This window comes from Myxine glutinosa, chromosome 9, assembly GCF_964187855.1.
Source record: "Myxine glutinosa chromosome 9, kmMyxGlut1.1, whole genome shotgun sequence".
In the NCBI taxonomy this organism is placed as follows: domain Eukaryota; kingdom Metazoa; phylum Chordata; class Myxini; order Myxiniformes; family Myxinidae; genus Myxine; species Myxine glutinosa.
Window position 1 is genome coordinate 111973889 of NC_136269.1, and position 24514 is coordinate 111998402.

At 47.5% G+C, this 24514-nt stretch overlaps 1 protein-coding gene across 1 annotated transcript in view; it reads right to left on the reverse strand.

Moving 5' to 3' along the window:
- The window catches only part of COG6 (component of oligomeric golgi complex 6), a 144940-nt gene that overhangs the window by 94879 nt on the left and 25547 nt on the right, over positions 1–24514 (reverse strand). Inside the window, exons 4-7 of the mRNA XM_068128500.2 lie at positions 11536–11594; positions 11156–11255; positions 10987–11069; positions 10748–10818 (exon numbers count right to left, since the gene is read on the reverse strand). Coding sequence (XP_067984601.2) covers positions 10748–10818; positions 10987–11069; positions 11156–11255; positions 11536–11594 — 313 coding nt within the window. The remainder of the gene's footprint in view (positions 1–10747; positions 10819–10986; positions 11070–11155; positions 11256–11535; positions 11595–24514) is intronic.

Sequence of the window (24514 nt, forward strand, 5' to 3'; positions counted from 1 at the left end):
AACCCCTCGCTCCTCGCTCTCCAAACCCTCGCTCCTCGCTCTCCAACCCCTCGCTCCTCGCTCTCCAACCCCTAGCTCCTCGCTCTCCAACCCCTCGCTCCTCACTCTCCAACCCCTCGCTCCTCGTTCTCCAACCCCTCGCTCTCCAACCCCTCGCTCCTCACTCTCCAACCCCTCGCTCCTCACTCTCCAACCCCTCGCTCCTCACTCTCCAACCCCTAGCTCCTCGCTCTCCAACCCACATATATATATATGGGTATATACAGACTTGGCATTTAATATGGAATATTTTTTTTTTCTTGACTTGGGTTTACTTTCTTAACTCAGTATATCAATCTGGTGAGTTTCTTTTACACTTTGGTGATTTATTTGTTAAAAGAACCATGTCACTGATTGTCTGTCGCAGCAAGAATTCAACAACAGGATTATATCACAGGTGGCGTGGCAAAATGTACGGACAGGTGCATTTGACAATTGGCTTCACAGTCGGGTATACAAGGGTTGTTGCGTTCTGTATTCGTGGAAAACAACTGCTGCACATCTCCAAAAGTTATTGCCGCTTCCTCTGGAGATGGTCCGTCAACTCGACAATGCTGTTTGTCATTGAGTGGTGGCTTTACGAAATTACGGCATGAAAGAGCGTGCTATTGCTCGGCAGTATGGTATCACTCAAGGTCAGGTGTCAAAGATCCTGAAGCGAAATGCTCAGAGGGGTGTCCCTACTCCAATACCGAGGCCAGAAAGTCCCCGCAGAACCACAAGGAGGGATGATCGCCATCTGCACCGGTTAGTCCGCAATGGCCGTACCAAGTCAGCTAATCGGCTTAGGGCTGAGTGGCAGCAACTGACAAATGTGCCTGTATCCAGAAGGCTAGTCAACCAACGACTGGTTCAAGCAGGCTATCGTGCCAGGTGTCCCTGAGAAAGCCACGCCTGACCAGACAACACCACGAGCGCCGATTGCAGTGGGCCAGAGAGCATTGTCAATGGCAGCCAGGACACTGGAATCATGTGATCTTCAGTGACGAGTCTAGATTTCTGGTCTATCGTCAAGATGGCCGTGTCCGTGTGCGCAGACAAGTGCATGAAGCCTACAACAAAGATTGTATAGTGCCAAGAGTCCAAGCTGGAGGTGGTGGGGTGACCGTTTGGGCTGCTTTCATGCAGGGGGCAAAACTGACCTGGTTGTTCTGAATGGAAACCTGAACCAGTTCAAGTACAGGGCCATTCTGGAAGAAACATTGCTTCCATTTGCTCGTGCAGCCTTTCGAGGAAACTTTGTCTTCCAAGATGACAATACACGGCCTCATCGTGCTCGCATGATCCAACACTTTCTTGCTGACCGTGGTGTAGAGCATATGGAGTGGCTTGCCATGTCCCCGGATATGAATCCGATAGAGAACTTGTGGGCAGAATTAACGCGTCAAATCGACCACTTGGACCAGCAGCCGACCTCTGTGCGTGAATTGCAGCAGGCTATTGTCACTGCATGGCAAGCGATTCCTGTCCAAACCTTGGCAAATCTCGTGAACAGCATGCCTCAATGTGTACGTGCTCTCCTGAATGCTCGTGGGGGTTACACGAAGTACTGAACTGTAATTTTACTGTCGGTAATCCCAGTGGTAATTTAACTTTTGTTTTTGTTAAAAAAATTTTTGGCTAATGTGCAAAATAAAGAGATACTTCTGGAAAACGTACAGAAGTTTAACACAGTACTGTCCATGAATTGAGTTCGATGTCAGTTTACATCACTTTCAAGGATCAATTTATTTGTTTCGAAATGTCAAATGTGGTTTTTGTTTCTTTTAAAGGTCACATTAACAAAATCTAGAATAATTTCAACATAATTCCAATGAACTTTTGGTTCTAAGACATCTTGAAAAGTAAGTTCACCCCCACAAAAAATTATTCCATATTAAATGCCAAGTCTGTATATATGGGTATATATATATATGACGTGGCCGCACCTCCATCCTTGCGCTCCGCTCCCTTTTTCCGGGCTTTGCCTCGTGGCTTTTGGGCTGAGTTGAGCGAGCCCAAGGGCAGCGAAGGCTGCTGGCCAAGGAGCGTAACAAATTGGGAGGGCCGATGGGGCCCAGACTGGAGAGCGCTTAATGGCGTCGCTTGGAGGGAGGCTGCCAAAATGAACGGAAGGGCCTAGTCTTATTTGTTTGACACAACACAGATGCAACTCCTGGACATGGCCTTATCTAAACACCTCAAGGCGGAGCCGGTAAGCCCACACCAGCCAACCAGGGCTAAGGTGAGATCGCCTGACCGGGCGTGGTTGTGGCTTCCAGAGCGTTCGCTGGCTTGGCTTATGAAACCGCGCACGCAAAGCCCTTACCAGGAGGACTTACACAGCAGCGCTCATTACAGAGGACTTATGAGAGGACTTGAGAATATATGTGCTTTACCAATAGAGGACTGACTGGGCGAGCTCGCATGAAAAGAACTGGTACGAGAGTTGAGTACGAGAGGGAGAGACGCGCTGTGGTAACCAGCTTACAAAGGGCGAGCGCGCGGCACGCATTGCTGAGGACTGCAGCGTGCATAGGGGAAGGGGCGCTTGGAGCGAGTAATACCGAGAGCGAGTGTAAAGGCGCCGGTACACATATTACGTACACCAATAGCCCAGCTTACTGACCTTTCCCCGTCACTCGTGCCTACACTACGCGGAGAGCTGCCTGCCGGGTTTCCACCATCGTCTGCTGGTACGAGTCGGGGACCGGACGAGCTGGGAACGCCATCGTCGGACCTTCCACCCTACCTTCTACATCCCCGCGTGAGTCTGCGTCTGAGACCGAGTCTGAGAGCGAACGGGCCCAAGTCCAAGGGATACGCAAGACTGTTATTAAGGCTGCCCTGTGTACTTTTCCTTCCTCTTCCTTGTACATTCCTTTCTTTTCCTCTTCTTTGTACATTGTAAATAAATTACCTTGTTCTTCCTGGTTTCTTCCTAATCCGATCGTCCTAGTCTTTTCTCAATTGGGTAAGCGTGGCACGATCCCAACCGCTATAATCGGGTTAGTACCTGTTAACAGCTCGGGTCGCGGATTGCTATCCGCTCGGCATATTCCAACAATATCCGTGATTCGGGTAGGAGTTATTCCCTCGTTTCCAGTCAGCGTTAGTACTTAGGTAATAGCGAATCCCTAGTCCTAAAAACTCTACCTAACGCTGCCCAGGAAGGACGTTATAACTTCAGGATCGCGTCGGCCAGATAAAGGACAAGGGGAAGGGGGGAAGGCCGACGTCGGAGATCCGCAACAATATATATATATATATATATATATATATATATATATATATATATATATATATAGTTGCAGTTTTGAGACGTGTACATTTGGTCAATAAATGCTAAAGGTTTGCCCCCCATAGTTAGTCACACGAGCAACATATAGGCCCATTTGTAGTATAGTTATGTCTTAGTATGTGTGAGAATAGGCCATTTCCTCTCTTAGTACCTGCGTTGTGTAAAGACTGGAGAATAGGCCCGAAAAACCATTCCACCCTGTCGGCGCAACCCAGTGCGGCTAAAAAGCCCTAGTAGGATGGGCGTAATCCATCCCGCGCCCCATTTGGCTGTCCCCTAGTCAAGCTAACATGAGGCAGGGCCTCGGAAGGTGAAGGAGGGGCATGGGGTCGGGGTGAGCGGCGTGGTGGAGAGGGTAAGAGCCACCAACCAATCAGAGCTCTAGCGGCATGGCGTGAGAGGGCGTGGCGAAGAGAGTCTGGTGAGTTCTCGAAGGTTCACAGGCCGGGTCTATATAAGCCCATGCGAAAAGCCCTCAAAAGGACTTGGAGGACTTGCTGGGGGAGAAGGACTTGCAGGACTCGCAGAGGAGAGAGGGACGATAAAGGACTCGCAGAGGAGAGAGGACCAGAGAACCTGCATCACTCGCCATTGTTGAACTTTAACCTCGCAACGCATATAGGCTTTCCAGCCACGCGAGTAAACGCAGCTACAACCGCGAGTGAGTAACCGCCAGCCGCGCCAGAGTCCGCTCCCTACCGTTCGCCCAGTGATAACCCGCTCCGTTCAGGCGACACGATACGCGCAACAACCTCCTGCCTTCTCCTGCATCCATCTGCGCGGGACGTGCCGGGGACCGGAGGACGCTGCACGAGAGCCATCCCTAGACGCGCTGAACATCATCCTGCCGTCTGCAATCCCCGTGTGAGTGTGTGTGTCAGACGGGCCCGTTGTCTTTCGGTATTAAGTAAGACTGTTTGAAGGATTGCCCTGTGTCTCTGCTGCTTCTACCGATCCCTGTATATAGGTGCATAATTATTAAATAATTTGTTCTTCCTGTTCTTTCTTCCAATTCGATCGTCTTCGTGATTTCTCCATTGGCTAAGCGTGGCACGATTAGAACCGCTTGAATCGGGTTCCACCATCTATAATGGCGCGGATCACGTGTACGCAAAACCGCTCGGCGTCTTCCATCAGCACGTGATTCGTGTGGGGCTTATTTCCTCGCTTCCAGGGCAGCGCCAGTACTTAGGCAACAGCGAATTTGGTCCTGCAACCCTATTTAGCGCTGTCCGGAAGGGACGTAATAGGTCCCGGGTCACGCCAGGTCAGTCAAAGACAAGGGGACTAATCCCCCCTTGATAAGGGGAAGAGGCCGGCGACAGATCCACAACAATATATATATATATATATATATATATATATATATATATATATATATATATATATATATATATATATATATATACAGTGAAACCTTGACTTACGAGTTTAATTCGTTCTGTGACCGAGCTCGTAACTCAATTTGCTCGTTTCTCAAATTAAATTTCCCCATTAAAATGAATTGAAATGCTATTAATCCGTTCCAGCCCCCCAAAAACCACACCAATTTAAAAATAAAAAATATATATATAAATATCTCGCGCTTTATATTTCACCTGTATGCAGCATACAAGTTGGCAGGATGGCCTGGACTGGAGGTACGCACACTTGACTCTAAACTGTCCAGCCTGGGTTTGAATCCCGACCCAGCTATAACCTGTCATGTCGGTGTTTCACAGGCAGGGTGATTCATCAATGTGTGTACCGCTAAACTGGGCGCCCCGTTTGCGTCCCATTAGTTGATGGATGTTGAGGATCTCACCGTGTCTTCCACAAAGAGAAGGCGAGCTATCGCCGGCACTCTGAACAAGTTGTGGCCTGGCATGCTCTTCTCCTCTGCCGTTATATACGTCCTCCTCGGCATCTTTTTCCAGAAGAGCCCTGTCTCGTCACAGTTGAAGATTTGCTGGGGGATGTATCCTTCGGCTTCTATCAGTTCGGCAAAAGTTATAATAAAATCTTCAGCTGCCTTCACATCCGAGCTTGCTGCCTCACCATGCCTGACGACGGAGTGAATGCCGGTCCTCTTCTTAAAATTATCAAACCATCCCCGACTGGCTTTGAATGACTCTTCTGATGCCTCGTCCGTTGATGTTCCCGCCGTCTGCTGCACCAAATCCCCGTAAATGTCTCGTGCCTTCTCACAGATGATGCTCTCGGTCACGGTATCTCCTGCGAGCTGCTTCTCCGTCAACCACACAAACAACAACTTCTCCATCTCTTCATGGACAGAGGTCCGGAGCTTTGAAATAATCGTAACGCCCTTGGCTGGCGTTATAGCCTTTATCGACTCCTTCTGCTTCAAAATCGTACATATCGTAGAAGTACTACAATCGTACTGCCTCGCCAAGTCGACAACACGCACACCTCGCTCATGTTTTTTGACGATTGCGTGTTTTATATCCAAGCACATCATCCTTTTCTTCTTCTCAGTACTGCCCTTGGCACTCAATTTCTTAGGACCCATGGTTAAAACTAAGAAATTTTCCAAAATAAACAAAATGCGAAAACAAAGCAGCAGCGATATACGGCAGAGATGCTTGCACAGCAAGATAACGACGTGACCTGAACGCTCGTTGGGCCACCTGGTAGCGGGTGGCGTAAGCTCGTAACTCAGATCTCGGCTCGCATCACAAAGCAAAAAACCGCCCGAGCGACGGCTCGTATCTCGGAAAACTCGTAAGTTGGTGCACTCGTAAGTCAAGGTTTCACTGTATATATATATATATATATATATATATATATATATATATATATATATATTAGGGTGGTCCTCAAATGTAAACATTAACTTTTCTAAAGTGCTTTTCCATTTTTTTATTACACCTGTAGAGAGAACAAATTGGGTAAAATTTCATTTCATTTTGAAAACTTTTACCACTGTCACATGGCCCCTGCTAATCTGCTAATCAGCACGAAAAAAGAAATTATTTCGGTTTGTTTCAGTTATGATGGCGAGTGCAAGTACTTCAAGAAGAGCAACCTGAAAAAAGAACCATGTGTGGCTGATAGGCTGCCATATTGAAAAACTACCAGAAACTCGGCTCCCATCTTGGCAAGAGATTCTGCAGCGATACTTTAAGCTACATCATGTTGAGAAATTGGACATAAGCAGTGCCGCAACTGTTGTTTTTGAGACATTATGCATCTGGGAGAAAGCACGGATCCCCACTGCAGATGAGCGGAATATCATTGCAAAACTAGAGGGAAAAGTAGAACAATACAGATCCATCCTGAAAGGAAAGAGCCGGCGATCTGTCCCTCAGATAAAGAAAGAAGAGCACTTTCAAACCGGTCTACGTGACTTATTTGACATTGCTCATGTTGATGTCCTTGATCTGATCAAAATACCAGAGGACCGTGAATTCCTTAAGGCACAACGGGAGCCAGGTCAACGGGGCTTTATGGTTGGTGTTGACAAGGTGCTAGCAGGAAAAGAGGAGCGGGCACATCAACGCGACAAGGTGTTGACTGAAAGAGAGCAGCATGAAAAAGAGAAGCAAGCAGCCCGAGAGGAGACCTGAGCTAGCATCATCAACAGACAGCAGTGCTGAAGCCAGTGATCATGACGACTCTGCTGTTCTATCTGCTTAAAAGAGGCAGAGCCGAAAGCGTGCAAGTAGCATTGTTACACCGGATCTAACAGCAGCTCTCGACCGCACCAAGGTTAGCGATCGATCAGCTGTTCACATCTTGTCAGCAGCAGCCTCTGCTCTGGGACACGACCCTTCAGAGTTGGCCATCAACCGCACATCGATCAGGAAATCCAGGCGGATCCAACGGAAGACCTTGTATACAAAACTTGTATACTCGATCTTGTATACAAAAAAAAAAAAAAAAGACAATTGCAGGTGACATCCAGGCATCCTATGCTCCAAACACAAGTCTGGTGGTTCATTGGGATGGCAAGCTCCTTCCAGACGATGGGACTAAAAAAGTTGATCGCCTTCCTGTCATTGTCAGTGACCCACAAGGAACTGGAAAGCTTCTGGGTGTGCCAAAGCTGCCAGCAGGAACTGGACTAGCACCAGCTGCTGCTGTTATGCAATGCCTCGAAGAATGGCATTTGCAAGACATGGTGGCAGGTATGAGCTTTGACACGACAGCCAGCAACACTAGTTCAGCACTTGGTGCGTGCACTATTTTGCAGCAAAAGCTTGGACGACCACTATTACATTTTGCATGCCGGCATCACATTCTGGAACTAGTGGTAGAGGCAGCAATGGCAGCATTCAAACCATTTCTTGGTCCATCAAAAGGACCTGAGATAGCCGTCTTCAAGTGTTTTCAGTCAAACTGGAATTCCATTGACCAAAGCAAGTTTAAGCCAATGATGCCTGATGACCTGGACTCTGTAGTTTCAGGTGTATTTTTAAGTTGCAAAGAAGATGTCGTTTCATTCTGCATCCAGAAACTGGAATCGGGCCAACGAGGAGATGACTACCGTGAACTTCTTGAGTTGACTATTATTCTGTTTGGTGAGCGTCCTCCGAGAGGATTCAGGTTCATGCAGCCAGGAGCCATGCATCGGGCAAGATGGATGGCCCGTGTGATTTATGGAATCAAGATCTACTTGTTCCGTGATCAGTTTCGACTGACCCCAAAGGAACTCGCTGGCATAAAGCGTTTTACAGCATTTGTTGGAGCAGTGTATACCAAAGCCTGGTTCAGCGCTCCATCTGCCAATGGTGCTCCCGCTGGAGACCTAGCTCTCTTAAAAGCACTCATTTTCTATCCTGATTCAGTGATTGCCGAAGCCACCAGCAAAAAGCTTTCCAATCACTTGTGGTACCTCAGCGAAGAACTGGCAGGACTTGCTCTGTTTGACGATAGTGTTGAGCTTGATGTCAAGCGAATAATAGTAGCTGCTCTTAAAGAAGAATGCCAAGAGAATCCTCAACCACGGGTACATGTGGATCTTACAGCAAAAGAAGCCATCGCTGCCAAGACTGTTGCAGATTTTGTTACTTCTGCCTCACTGCGAATTTTTACTGCATTCAAAGTCAATACTGACTTCCTAGAAAAGGACCCTGGTGAGTGGGCCGATGACCCATCATTTCAGTCATCACAGCAAGTCTTGCGCAGTATTGCCACTGTCAACGACTTTGCAGAATGTGGTGTAGCATTAATACAGGACTACAATCAAGTCTTGACAAAGGATGAACAGCAGCGCCAGTACCTGTTGCAAGTTGTTGAGTGGCATCGCCATCAGTTCCCCAATGCAAACAAGATAAGGAGGGAATAATTTACCCCATAACTTATTAATGAGGAAACAATGGTCTGGAGGACTCCAACTCTGTGTGTTTATGATGATTGTCATACATTCTTACTGATTTGGGATTACATCTGAGTGTTAGTTTATTAAAAACAATTTTGTGTGTCGATACTGAAACGTAATTTTCAACCCATGTGTGACAGTAGTAAATAAAGTTGTATAGAAACCATCTTTGGCACATTTCATTTTTTCACAATAAGGAACAATTTTAGCAACAAGCACCTGAAAAAAGTCCAATTTTATTTTTTGGTGTACATTTGAGGACCACCCTAATATATATATATATATATATATATATATATATATATATATATATATATATATACTAGTAGAGCATGTTTACACATTGTAAGCAACAATGAACTGAGCTTCTTAAGTAGCTACATAATAAATGGAAGCTTTATGATTATAGGGAAGCATCAACAACATCCTGCAAGATATCAATTGAGACTTTTTGGGGTTTTTTAGAGATTCTTTTCATTCTTTAAGTAAATTTTCATTTACCAACACCTTCCGACGGTTCTGTGATTTCTCCTGGTGTATCTGCTTCGATGCCCATCGGCACACGCAACATTTTTCAGCCCAATTTTGAGTTAGGCGTTCTCATAGGAATCCTCAGCACATGATGCTGGGATTTCAGGTTCAAATCCCATATACCAAAGTCATTTATCCATTGTTTAAAAGGTCCATGCCAATAATTTTATCAAAGTTCATGATGTCTATCAAAGTTGACATGTCAATAATGATGTCTACGAATATCCTTGTCCTTTCTGCCATTGACCGACACGCTCCACAAAAGATTTCCAACTTATTGCATTCAAAACTAGATGGTATTCATAGAAATACTTACCCTGCACAGTCAACTTGGTACGAGTCAACTCCTGTTTTTGAACGTTTTTTATTTTTATTTGATCCAATATGGCTGCCAGAGCACGTGAGCGATGACATCATAAATTTATATTCTCTAATATAATTGTTGCATAGATCACGCTCAATAAATGTGAAACTGATCAGACCAAGCGTTGTCCCTGTCGAATTATGACGTTATAATTATGGCACCAATGACGTCATCGTTAACAACACCTATTCCCCATATGGAGTTCATTACATGAGCCATGTTTCAATTTTTTCCATAGAGCAGTTTTGGAGATATAGAGGTGCAACGTTTTTCCGTTTTTCCAAGATGGTGCCTGTACCACATGACCTATGACGTCATGATTATCGTTGCTCAATGATATGTCAATTAAGCAAGGCAAGGAGGAGGTGCTCCATCAGACCGACTGGTGAAAATTTCGTGTCCATCAGACCAACAGTTGCTGAGAAAAAAATAATAATAATGATTGGATAAGTGTTGTCTATGTCGAATTATGACGTCATAACGCAGGCACAGATGACATCATCATTAACATATCTTATTCCCCAAGCGGAGTACTTGACAATGAGCTATGTTTCAATTTTTTCCACGGTGCGGTTTCAGAGATAGAGGTGCAACCTTTTTCAATTTTTCCAAGATGGCGTCTGTACCACGTGACCTCTGACCTCATAATTATCATTTAAAAAATTCTACAGGAGGAACTGCTCATATTTTGAAAATTTCGTGTCCAACGGCCTAACAGTTGCGGAGGAATTTTTTTTTCATACTGATCAGATCAAGCATTGAACTTGTCGAATTATGACGTCATAATTAAGGCACCAATGATATCACCATCAACATATCTTGTTCCCCATGGTGAGTACTTGACAATGAGCCATGTTTCAATTTTTTCCATTGAGTGGTTTGAGAGATATAGAGGTGTAACGTTTTTCCAAGATGGCGTCCATAACACGTGACCTATGACGTCATAATTATGGGGAAAAAACTATACAGGCGGAGGCACTCATATGGTAAAATTTCGTGTCAATCGGACCAACGGTTGCCGAGAAAATGAATATTTAAAATGCAGACACGTATGCACGTACACACCCGAATGCTTAACCCTGTTTTCGCTTCGCAAGCACAGGGTAATTATTGTTATTATTACTAAACTATTGTAAAAGTACTTATTGTAAATGATTGCATCTCAATGAGCCTTTGATGAATGTACTGTATGCAAAATATTACTACACAGTACTCTGGGCCCATCGGTAGAGGCGCTCATATGCCGCTTCCTCATGCAGAGCCATCTGTTCCATTATCTCCAGTCTGTAGAGGCAAACAGAAAAATACTTTCCAAAAGCACAATCATGACATTGGATTTTATTTTTACATAAATGCTGTAAATGCTTCATCATTTTTTAAACAAACGGAATATTAACAAGAAAGGCAATATATACTGAAAGACTAGTAATGTTATCATTGTAGGCATCTCACCCAGCTGTTTGTTGATTTGAGCGAAGCAGAATCTTAACGTCGTCATGAATCGCCTTTACTCGATCCAACGCATCAAAAAACTCCTGCAATGAAAATGCTTTGTTTTATTAAAACGGAAGCTCCTCTACCACTTGACACATCATCAGCTCTTGCTCTAAGCATAGACCACCTGAGTGACAGGCTCACGCAAGGCTTGCTCCTCCTTAGGCTGCAACTGAAACTTGGCCAGGAAGGCTGCAGCTACCTGGGCCTGCACTGCCAACATCCGTCTGCCAATGCAAAGGTGTAAAACACCAATGATAAATGTGCTGACAGTGGTCGTAATCTAACTTTCAGAAAGCTTCTTTAGGCACAAAAAATGTAAATGTTCGCCTGTTTGGCGTTCACTTCTTTGGGTTGGGTTGGTCTGTTGTGCACACAGCTAATGGTGTTGGGATCCCAGGTTCAAATCCCATATACGTATTGTATTGATTTGTAAATCGCAAATGTCCATGTTGAGTGGCAGCAAAGGTGAGTGTGACAAAACAAGGGGGAAGTGGAAACCCTCACCCCTCTGCCTGGAGTTTGGTTGTCTTGCTAATGAGACCTTGCGTCTCTTCTTTCGTGGCCTGTAAACAGAATAAAATGCAGGTGTTACACATTGCCGTCGTCTCAAACAAGTGCAATATATATATATATATACATATATATATATATACATACATATATATATATATATATATACATATATATATATATATATATATACATACATATATATATATATACATATATATACATATATATACATATATATACACATATATATACATGTATATACATATATATATATACATATATATATATATACATATATATACATATATATATATACATATACATACATATATATACATATACATACACATACATATATATACATATACATACATATATATACATATATATACATATACATACATATATATATATATATATATATATATATATATATATATATATATATATATATATATACACACACACACACACACACACACATATACACTACTGGTCAAAAGTTTTAGAACACCTCAATTTTTCCAGTTTTTATTTAAATTTACGCAGTTTAATGTCCAGTGAATAACCTGAAATGGTACAATGGCAAGCAGTAAACTGCTCGAGGTTCAAAAAAAGTTTAGGTTAGCAAAAACAGGAAAATAATGTAAATTGCACAGTTATATTGTAAAAAAAAAAGGCCTTCTTCAGGGAACAAGTAATGGGTTAACAACTTACAGCTGTTCTGCAGCAATGTAAGTAAATTAAGTCTTCAAAGTTGATGCAAACAATTCCTACAGGTGTCCCAACCTCTGCTGATTACTTGATTACAAACCCCCTGTCTGTATAAAAGCAGTATTAGAACAGACTGTTATTACATCCTCTGAAGCATTATTTGGACAATATTGCACTGCAGGAAGTAGTACATTGGAAACTGGAGGAAACTCTGACAGGAAGCGGTCTGGCAGACCCAAAGCCACAACAGAATCAGAAGACAATTTTCTGAGAGTCAACAGCTTGCGTGATAGGCGACTCGCAGGACAACAGCTTCAAGCACAGCTTTACATTGGTCGAAGTAAGCAAGTCTCAGTTTCAACTGTGAAGAGAAGACTTCGAGCTGCAGGTTTGACAGGTCGAGTGGCAGTAAGAAACCCATTGCTAAGATGGCAAAATAAGAAAAAGAGGCTTGCCTGGGCCATGAAGCACCACCAGTGGACCACTGAAGAGTGGAAGAAGGTCTTATGGACCGATGAATCAAAATTTGAAGTCTTTGGTTCTTCATGCAGGGTTTTTGTATGCCGTCAAGTCGACGAAAGGATGGTTCCTCAGTGTGCGACACCAACTGTCAAACATGGAGGAGGAAGCGTGATGATCTGGGGCTCTTTTGCTGGATCCAGTCGGCGACTTGCACAGAGTGACTGGCACCCTGAACCAAAAGGGCTACCACAGTATTTTGCAGCGCCATGCAATACCTTCTGGTACACGCCTAGTTGGTCAGGGGTTCATCCTACAGCAAGATAATGACCCGAAACACACCTCCAGGCTATGTCAAAACTACCTTCGAGGAAAAGAACAAGACAGTAGGCTTCAAATCATGGAAAGGCTAGCACAGTCTCCAGACTTAAACCCCATCGAGCTGGTTTGGGATTAACTGGACAGAAGGATGAAAGCAAAGCAACCTACAAGTGCAACACATTTGTGGGAACTTCTGCAACAGTGTTGGGAAGAACCTCCCGAACAATATTTGATTTCCATTGTAGAAAGAATGCCACGAGTGTGTTCGGCAGTTATATCTGCAAAAGGTGGCTACTTTGCCGAGTCAAAAATTTAAATTAAATTTTGTTAAACAAAATGATTCTATGATTTCTTTTTTTATCTCCAATTGTTTTTGTTCTATGCTTAATTTCAGAGTATATTGAGACATTAAACTGCATAAATTTCCATAAAAACTGGAAAAATTGAGGTGTTCTAAAACTCTTGACCGGTAGTGTGTGTATGTGTATATATATATATACATATACATACTGTTACAGACACGACTTTGATGTTAAGGTGGGCCGAGCGGAATGGCCGTCGTGTCCGCACAAATTACCCGATTATACTCGACGTTGACGGAGCCGCGCTACGCTGGATCAATAAGGAAAAAGAAGACACCCGGCTGGGTTATAATGACATACGACACCCATGTTTCAATTCTCAAGACCTCCGTAGGAGATTATATTCGTACGGAAAGGTTAGATTACAGGGACGAGAGGTACATCATAGAAAGACAGGCACTTAGACACAATCTTATATTAACCCCGGACAGACGACAGACAAACGGGACAACGGCTGACTCACACGGGGGTTGATGGCAGGAAAGCGGGTATCGATGGCTCAAGGTGCACTCTTGGCTCAAAGCAGGGTACACGGTTCGGTCCAGAGATGCGGGGAGGTCTCGTCGCAGCGCTCAGAGGTGACGTTCTTTCTCAGGCGGGTTCTCTTCCTCTCAGCGGTCGTAGGCAACGTTCTTTCTCCAGCTGGGGGCGCATCTGACGTCACGTCCGCTACGTGGCCGCGTATATCCGGCGGGGAGTGACACGCCCTCGGCTCGTTAGCTCCGCCTCGTGGAATCGGCACGTTGCTTCTCATTGGGTGCGTGCGGGGGGTTTACCAGGCTCCGCCCTTGACGAGGAGCTGACAAGGAGCCCCTTCGTGGTAACCCCGTGGAGCGCATGGTCTGGAGCGCATCGTCTGGAGCGCATTGTCGATGGCGGCGAACCGAGCCGGTGGGAGGACGCACACTCCCCCCCGCGCAGCGCCGTGCCCCTCTGTTGTTGTAGACGGGGAAGAAGATGGGAGGAGGTATGGGAAAGGTCCTAAACTCACTACTGGTGCCATATAATCACATTCTGGTGCAACGAAGAGTCATAATTAATGGAAACGAGGCCTTAACTGACATAGATTAAGAATAACTAGCAAGATGTCCGAAAGTTGTCTACGTGTGGTGCGGTGGACCTGGGCACGACATTTAATGGGGGAATAAGGGGAAGGTCGGCTCTACTGATTGTTATTTACATGCAATGGGACTAGGGAATGGGGGATTGGGGAAAGTTGGGGAGTATTGGAGAAAATAGGGGAATATTTACAAGCGGATATGGAGGCCAAATTCCATATTCGCAACATTGCACCCTTCTCTACCCTCGGGGCGTCCCGACCCGATAAATTTTTACCTACTTTAGTGTGGCACGCAATGTAGTTCCCTCTACTATTAACTCTACCCTGAGTGCGACAGTTTTACAGATATTCACAAATGAGTAAATATGTCCCCCTGCGACGTTGCACCCTTCTCCTCACAGAAACACACCCACAGGATAACCGAATCCGGAAAGAATTCTCAAACTAAACATACAGCCGGTAGGGAGCATTATTTACAAGACTACGCTGCTATTTACACTACGATCCAGGACCTGTTTTTGGAGGAACACATGCAGATGTTATGCATAGAGAGAGAGCGCTTGCCAACATCGATACACCAACCCACGAGTGCTCTGTGGCCGACGGCCTTTAATAACGTGCAGAGCACCCTTCCCGAGCATCAAAAGCACCACCCCACCACCAATCGGTGCAGTCACCATTGTTCATTGGAATAAAAATAAATTCGACAACCCCTAACCCTGCAGGTGTCTCTTGCTCTTCTTGTGGTGCACTTGGTGTTAACTAAAAGTGGTTCACCTGTATGGCATAGGTGCCACGTTGACCCATAGGTCCATCCCCGGGTGGTGCTTGGCCGCAAACGAACTGCGGTCCATTGTGGGTGGCCACAAACATTGCGGTCCATATGGTGTATCGATCCCGGCAGCAAACAGCGAAAGTGCAGGCCCACAACTGCGCAGCCAGCACCTCTCTCTCCTCTCTCTCTACCCCAAAGCCAGATCCTCGGAGGTGGGAGACAAAAGAAGCAGACAAGTGAGTAAGGTGGTAAGGGCGCAAAAGTGCACGCAATGTAAGGTGATGCACACTGGGGGCACATGGGAACCAGGTGAGACAGGTACGTTCCTATCGTACGCCCCCCCCCCCCCCACCAGGTAACCTACATGGCCCCTCCCTTACCCCTTACTGTATCCACAAAACACAACACTACCCATAAACATCTACTTTACAAATCAACAAACATCCCTACTGTCTTCCCCGTTCCTCCCATAAACCAAATTCGTCTTCTCTCCCTCCTAACCAATCAAATTTGCCATTTTCAACTCTCATCAAAATTTGCCATTACCAATTCATCATCAGTCCCTCCTAGGGAGGGAGAGATGGAATCACCCCAATGTCTCATCCACGTCGTGATGCGTCTCACAAATCCTCACAGCAATCTCATTTCCTGCAACAAAACAAAGAAAACACAGGTGTGGAGTCATCATCATCACCACAGGTAAGTGGCTGCGTATGGTGCGACAGGTTCATCAATCCTAACTATTTCCTAAATGACTTTACAACTTAACACTACCCGGGGTCTTTCTCCGGCCAAACCATTGGCCCTCTTACACTATGGGTTCTAAAAACCAATTCCCATTGGCCAAACTGTGGTGCTTTTCAATTTGGGGTCTCACTCCCCCGATTCATCTCCCGGTGCCCTCGTACAATTTCTGGGCTGCGACGTGGACCTCTCCCAGTGGGTCTACCCACCTGCACACCTCCACCACTGCAGTTGCCTCCGAGCTTACCTGCTCCTTACCCTAACCTAACTACCTGGGGAAGGCCCTCTGGCACTCTCCCCACTCGGTGCCCTCTCTGGCACGGGGCTGCCCGATCCACACCCGGGATCCTCAGGCACCCACTCACAACTACTGGCTCCCAGAGCCCACCTGCGGCCTCACCTGGCCGACATCCTCACAGTGGTGGAGTGCCCAACCAACTACACACACTAACAGGCTACACGCCCAGCCATTTCCACAACACTAATGCACCCATCCACAACACCATTCTGCAACCGCACCACAAATGCCAATATCCAACCACAATTTACCTATACCCTCTACCTAACACTTACACTACCCGCCCCGGGTATTCGTGAAAGGGGTCCACTCTTCCCCCATCCACACCTTCGCACCATGCACACCACTCCGTACCACTTACTCCAACTCTCTCCACACACCTGTACTTGCACACCTGTGCTCTCACACCTGGTGCCACCTGCACCCTTCTCTCCCCAAGCGCATTCGCGCTGATCCACAACACTCATTACTCACACACTGCTCCACACACCTGTCCAGTTGCACACCTGTGCAATCACACCTGTACAATCCTCACAAACACGGCATCATCTCAGCTAACTACTCCCTTCTGAAACTTGCGCTTCCCAGTCGTCCCTTTAAACTATTGCGCTCCCTCGTCATTATCATCCACACTAATCTACCTGCGTCCCTACTACAGGTATCAGTCACTAACTAACCTTAACGTTACCTAAGGTCATCTTCTCTAGATCCCTACACACCATATCCTAACCCACCCGGGCTAGTTTTCACTGCCATACACCCCATAAGCTATTGCGCATTTGCCCCCACCTGTGAGGGATGGTGGATTTGCCATCCCACCACATCGGGGGTCTCTCACTACCAATTTTGCACATCAAATTTCAACAAATTAAAAATTTGCCAATCATTGCCCATCACTGTACCATTATCTGCCAATCACTACTGCCAATCCCTTGCCAATCATCAAATTTTGTTTTTCTCTAATTTTGGGTCCAAAACACTAACCTCATCACCCAGTCTACTCACTAATACCTCTCGGTGCGCCAATTCCTGTCCAAAGCCCGGCTTCGTAAAGCCAAACAATGAATGCTGGTTGTTTTGTGCCAGCGGCTGGATGCGTCCGGCACTCGGTGCAGGGACGGGGGCTTACCCGTGCCGAGATCCCACACACCACCTCGGCGTGGAGCCATCCAATGCCCCGATCTAGACCTGCCGGCACGTCTCACCAAAAAGTGGTCGCCATGACGACCCTTTCTATCGGGCTGCCAGCTCCGCCTAGTGGAGCACGGACGCGGCCGTTCAAAGCGAGGCCCAGCACGCACCGAGGGCCCGATTCGGCTATAAGTCGTTCTAAACTCTATCCCGTCTAACGTCGATGCTTCACCTGCATGCTTACACCCCGAAGCCCGTTCCTTGCTCACACATCCAGCCGTGCTCATGCTCCTCGTACCTTTCCTTACACACCCAGGTACACCCATTCCACTCACAGCCTTGGTCACACACCTGACCACCGAACACTTTGGCACACATTCGTTGCTCGCACACCTCACCAATACACCGCTTCGCGCCCCCTCCGCGGTCACCTCCTCTGTGACAATCACAGGTGTGCCCTCATTCGCACACCCAACCACGTGCCTCACCACCAACTCCAGCGTGCATTCCCACTCACGCTCTACCATTCCAGGTGTGCATCCTTCCATCCCAGGTGTACATCCTCGCTCACCTGTCACAACTAACTCACGCTCCATGTCACTCTCACTACTTTCACCTCCATTCCTGACAGCGCACTCACCCTTCCTCTTGACAGCGCACTCTTTCCCCATGCACCTGTCCGTTACACACCTTTCTCGCGCACACTCTCCCGTTACACCCTCTGTAACACTCACCACAGGTGGACACTCTTCCTTACTTCTGACAGCGCACTCTTTCCTCATGCACCTGTCCGTCACACACCTTTCTCGCGCACACTCTCCCGTTACACCCTCTGTAACACTCACCACAGGTGGACACTCTTCCTTACTTCTGACAGCGCACTCTTTCCTCATGCACCTGTCCGTCACACACCTTTCTCGCGCACACTCTCCCGTCACACCCTCTGTAACACTCACCACACTGCGCTTCCATGTGCTCCCTCGCACACACGCTACGACCGACTCACTCTCGCCAACACCCTCACTCCTTGGCACACACTTTTTCCTCACACACCCCAGAGTCGGACTTTCTCGCACACCTCCTCTTTCGCACACCAGACCTGTCGCACACTTCACCAGTGGCCTCTCACGAACACCCGGGTCCATCTCGACCCCCAAGCTTCTTAAATCCCCTGGCGCATCATACGCACGACCATATTGGTCACCACTTACACCAGGTCCTCTTCCTCTTCGCTTCTCCTCCATCGCCTGCGAATCCCTCATCCGGTTAATGAGCACATCACGATCCAAACACAGACTTTGGACCAATTCTTTTATCTCCTCTTTTATCTCTTTGTTATCCCCTCTCCGTCGCTTCTTAATTTCGCTCACCCCTTCTTCCACTTCTTCTAATTTGTGCCTCACCTCTTTTATTCCCCGGTACGTCTCCTCAAGCTCATCCTCTAAGGCTACCTTGACCGTTTCCATGTGCGTCCTCACCTGCCGGTCCTTCGTCTCCATTACCTCTATCACCTCGTCCAACCTCGTTGTCAGTCCCTCACGTACCATCTGACATTCCCTCTTCGTCGCTACCAAGTCATCTTTGAGTTCTTTCTGTGTCGCCTTTAAACCTCCTAATACCGCAGTGTTCCTTTGAACCTGCTCCACTAACTCCGTCTGTCCCACCGTCAGCTGCTCCACCTCTTGCGTCAGGTCCTCTATGCCCCCTTGTAACTTTACAGTCGCCTTTCTCACCTCCTTTTCCATGTGCTCCTCACAGTGCCTCACCTCCTCGCGCACTCCTCCGACCTCCTCACTCACTCCTCTTCTGATCTCCTCTCCCATCACTTGCATCTCCTGCCCAGATGCCACCCTCATCTGCTCCATTTCCTCCCTGTGAGCATCCAGTTTGGTTTCTACCCCCATTCTGACCCCCTCTATCTGCTGCTCCATTTGTTTAACTTCCCTTTCCGCTTGGTCCCTCATGTCCCTCAATTTGCCTTCCATACTGTTTTCTAACCCCTCTAACCCATTTTTCACTCCCTCTATCTGATTCTCCTGGGCAGCCATTCTATTTTCTACCCCCATTAACCCATTTTTCACTTCTTTTATCCCGTTGTCTAACCCCTCAAAATTATTGTCTAACTTCCCAAATTTCTTGTCTAACTCCTCAAAATTATTGTCTAACTTCCCAAATTTCTTGTCTAATCCCTTAAAATTATTGTCTAACCCCTCACCGGTACCCCTCGCTTCGTCCCTCATTACCCCCATTTCGTCCCTCATTGCCCCCATACTGTTTTTCATTTCTTCATTATTCTTGTCCATAAGGGCCTTCATTTGTATAAAAAAAAGGTTCAAATCCACCAGGGGCGCTGCCACGGTCGCGGGCGCGGTGACCAGCGAGGCGCCATTTTGCGCTCCCGCAATGTCGGGCACAACGACGCTATTTTGTGCGTCTGCTACCCTCGCTGCTTCGCTCTCCTCCTGTCCCTCATGTCCCTCAATTTGGTCCTGGACCGACCCTGCTTCACTCTCCCCTACCGGACCCCAGCCGTCTTGATCCGCCATAGCGCGACTTGCAAAATTCGAGTTTCGTAAAACAAATCCAAATTTTTTTTTTTTTTTTTCGTTATAATTTCGGCGAGCGCAGTAACCGCGGGACCGCGCTCCGGATCGATTTTGTCGAGCGCCGTACGCGCTCCGGCTCGATTTTCCCTCCCAAAATTTGGGCCTAACTAATTTAGTCCCGGGTCCGAATCTCACTCCTCGACACCAATTGTTACCGTACTAACACAATTGGTGTCCAAAATTTGGGCTAAATAAATTTAGTCCCAGGTTCGAATCCAACTCCTGACAACCAATTGTTACAGACACGACTTTGATGTTAAGGTGGGCCGAGCGGAATGGCCGTCGTGTCCGCACAAATTACCCGATTATACTCGACGTTGACGGAGCCGCGCTACGCTGGATCAATAAGGAAAAAGAAGACACCCGGCTGGGTTATAATGACATACGACACCCATGTTTCAATTCTCAAGACCTCCGGAGGAGATTATATTCGTACGGAAAGGTTAGATTACAGGGACGAGAGGTACATCATAGAAAGACAGGCACTTAGACACAATCTTATATTAACCCCGGACAGACGACAGACAAACGGGACAACGGCTGACTCACACGGGGGTTGATGGCAGGAAAGCGGGTATCGATGGCTCAAGGTGCACTCTTGGCTCAAAGCAGGGTACACGGTTCGGTCCAGAGATGCGGGGAGGTCTCGTCGCAGCGCTCAGAGGTGACGTTCTTTCTCAGGCGGGTTCTCTTCCTCTCAGCGGTCGTAGGCAACGTTCTTTCTCCAGCTGGGGGCGCATCTGACGTCACGTCCGCTACGTGGCCGCGTATATCCGGCGGGGAGTGACACGCCCTCGGCTCGTTAGCTCCGCCTCGTGGAATCGGCACGTTGCTTCTCATTGGGTGCGTGCGGGGGGTTTACCAGGCTCCGCCCTTGACGAGGAGCTGACAAGGAGCCCCTTCGTGGTAACCCCGTGGAGCGCATGGTCTGGAGCGCATCGTCTGGAGCGCATTGTCGATGGCGGCGAACCGAGCCGGTGGGAGGACGCACACTCCCCCCCGCGCAGCGCCGTGCCCCTCTGTTGTTGTAGACGGGGAAGAAGATGGGAGGAGGTATGGGAAAGGTCCTAAACTCACTACTGGTGCCATATAATCACATTCTGGTGCAACGAAGAGTCATAATTAATGGAAACGAGGCCTTAACTGACATAGATTAAGAATAACTAGCAAGATGTCCGAAAGTTGTCTACGTGTGGTGCGGTGGACCTGGGCACGACATTTAATGGGGGAATAAGGGGTAGGTCGGCTCTACTGATTGTTATTTACATGCAATGGGACTAGGGAATGGGGGATTGGGGAAAGTTGGGGAGTATTGGAGAAAATAGGGGAATATTTACAAGCGGATATGGAGGCCAAATTCCATATTCGCAACAATACATATATATATATATACATATACATACATATATATATATATACATATACATACATATTGTCGCGTGACTACCCTTGGTGAACACCGTAGGGTAACACGGATGACCGATTGCGAGACTTTACACTCCCGAGGCGAAAACTCAATGGCGGATTCAAGCTCAACACAAAGTTAAACGCGCGGGAGGCCAGACGCAACGAGCTCCACAGCCTTATCTATTAAAATGAAACACCCAGGAAACTGCGTTCAAATATGTACAGAAAATAATATAAGGATTTATTATTGAAAAGTAATAACAGTGAAAAAAACACGCGCCGGTAATACTAATAACTAAATCGGGACGTCCCCACACGACTGATATCAAACACAAAACGAGGGAGATTAATTACGAAAAGAACACGTCACGTCGTTCAAAATGTACGCGGATTCGGGCTTATCTGGTCTTTCGTCGTCTTTGTGGCTGCCGTCCAACACCACTCCTTTCGGCCCGATCGCACACCTCGCTCCAAGTTCCACGGCCCTCTGCGTCCGCCTCCAAGCGCCACCAGGCCTCATCGGTCCAACGGCCCACACACACCACGAGCTCCTTTGCTCCAACGGTCCACCGCAGGGCTGCACGAAGCAACCAAAACCAAGTGCCAACTGCCAACTGCCAACTGCAACGAGCTGTGGTCACGAATGTTCAACGAACCGTGTCCTGTGCCAACTCCGACGAACTGTGCAACCAACCGTGTCCTGTGCCAACTGCCACGAACTCTGGTACGGAACTGTAACAACGAACTCTGCGACTCAACTCTCTCAACTCTGGACTCCACTCGAACTCTCTCAACTCTGGACTCCACTCGAACTCTCTCAACTCTGGACTCCACTCGAACTCTGGACTCCACTCGAACTCTGGACTCCACTCGAACTCTGAAATGGCGTCCGACCGTCGCCTATATTGGTGGCCGATGACGTCACATTGGCGCGCTCCTCAGCCAATCATAGCCTCCCAACTCGCCCAGGTCACGCCCTCTGCGGCATGCGACTCCTGACATCTCCCGTCCGTGACCCCGCGGTCCTGGCATAACACGTGCCGGCCAGGTTTGTAGGCCTTTTGAGGTGTGCAGGCGAGGTTTGTAGGCCTTGGAGGTGTAAACGGTGGCGGTGTATTGTGGCGGTGTTCTTGGCCTGGTTGGTGTCCATTTATTACGAAGTCAATGTCAGGGAAAGGGAATTATTTAATGTTGCACTAAGGACCTAACTAATGTTTATGTGGTTTGCAGTGCCATAAAGGACAAAGGTTTGATTACTAGGTGATACTCACAGGGACGTTACCTTTAATCCCTCACTATTTAACACTCGAATCTCCAGGTAGATCCACACTCATACATCTTACCCCGACAACCGCCTGAACATCAATAACTTATTACATGTAGAGTCCCTGTCACGACAGCCGAATACCTACCTATTCAGATCTACCTAGCTCTAGATGTTGCATTACCAAATTCATAACACAGCCCCCCCCCTGGAACCGTAGCTCCTGCAAGGTTCACCGCAGGGCTACCATTCCAGCCTTAACACTTACTGTCACACACTTAATTAACCTATGAAATAAATCAGGAAGGGCTGTGGGAAGTGAGTCGGACTACCTACCTACACTTCCTTAACATGCTGAACCCCTTAACCATCATGCAAGTATGTACATCTTCTTCGTTGTTCCTGTGGAGGGAGGAAACAACAACACACAACACTAACTTAACCACAAAACTTAACCATCTTTCCAAAACTCAAAACTCTAACCTTTGTACATACCCCGGTCTACAGACCGCGTCCCCCGGTGGATGCCACAAGACTCAACCTTACCTGCGGGGCCATCCCCAATGCATCCCCCTAAATTTCCTCGGGCCCTGTCCAGATGTTACAGGTGAGTGACACGGCTCGGTGGATTTCGCCCACATTCATGCTACACAGACCCCTTAACCACTCATTCTCATTCCATAGGTCATCAAGGCATTGCAAAAATCAACAAAGCACTTATTCCCAATACACCCCCTGCAGGACCATGGCATTGATGTCATTCACGTGTGTGTGCATTCCTCAACTAGGCAGCGGGAAGGTACCGCACAAAAAGATGGTGGGGGCGCATCAGGCTGTGGTGCCCGCAGTCCCAAAAACAAGTCAACCGACTTACAAATTCATTGCCCCCCCCCCCCCTTTACCTCTTGGCCCCGTGACAGCCCAACAGCCCCTTTCCGCCGTTACCTCGCCGGTGAGGGTCTCCACACACACCAGGCTCCTTTGCCTCCTGCTTTCGCGCAGCAACACGGGTCACCGGGGGACTTCCTCACCCCGCGGCGCCCAACCAGACCCTCCACCGACGAGCTCCAATTTCCAGTTACCACCGGCTGCCAGGGGTAATTGCCGCAGAGGGGGGCCCGCAGGCATCGCTCCTCAGAGCTTGCTCTGTACCTGCGGACACACACACCTTCCCCACCCATGGTCCCCAAAACACACTTCCTCCCCCGCTGCCATTCAATTCTCCACACAACTCAGCACAATTCAGTACAATTCATAGATGGTGTAAAAGGTGTTACAAGGCTTGCCATGGCCTGCCAATGTGAAATCCCATTCACAGTTCGAATCATTAAATCCTTACACCTTTCCATTAGCACATTTCCAAAAAGCACAATTTATCGCCCCTCATTATCTCCAATAATCATCACTCACTCTCCAGGTTCCACTCTCACGACCACATCAAAACACCTAACCACAATACAAAAACATACGCCACCCACAAGACACTGTGGCTCCCATTCCATCCCCTCACCGGCCATGTCATCACTCTCACCCGCCTCCCAACTCCAATTTACATGTCCCCAATTTCCAAAGCAAGTCCTGAAGCCTGGGACAGTACTCCTCAAAACACTCACCTCAAGTGCAGGTAGTTGCAGGTTGGTCAGGTCCAAGAGCGTCATCCACCCTTCACAATCCCAAAATTTCACATTGGGCCTACCAAATACTTCCAAATTTCTCTTTTGTCCCCACTACACTGGCAGGTATGTGGATCCGCATCCAACGGTGATCATCACTACACAACTACCTGTGGCCACGACAGCTCTGCACCTCTACCGTGCAAGGGTCACCGG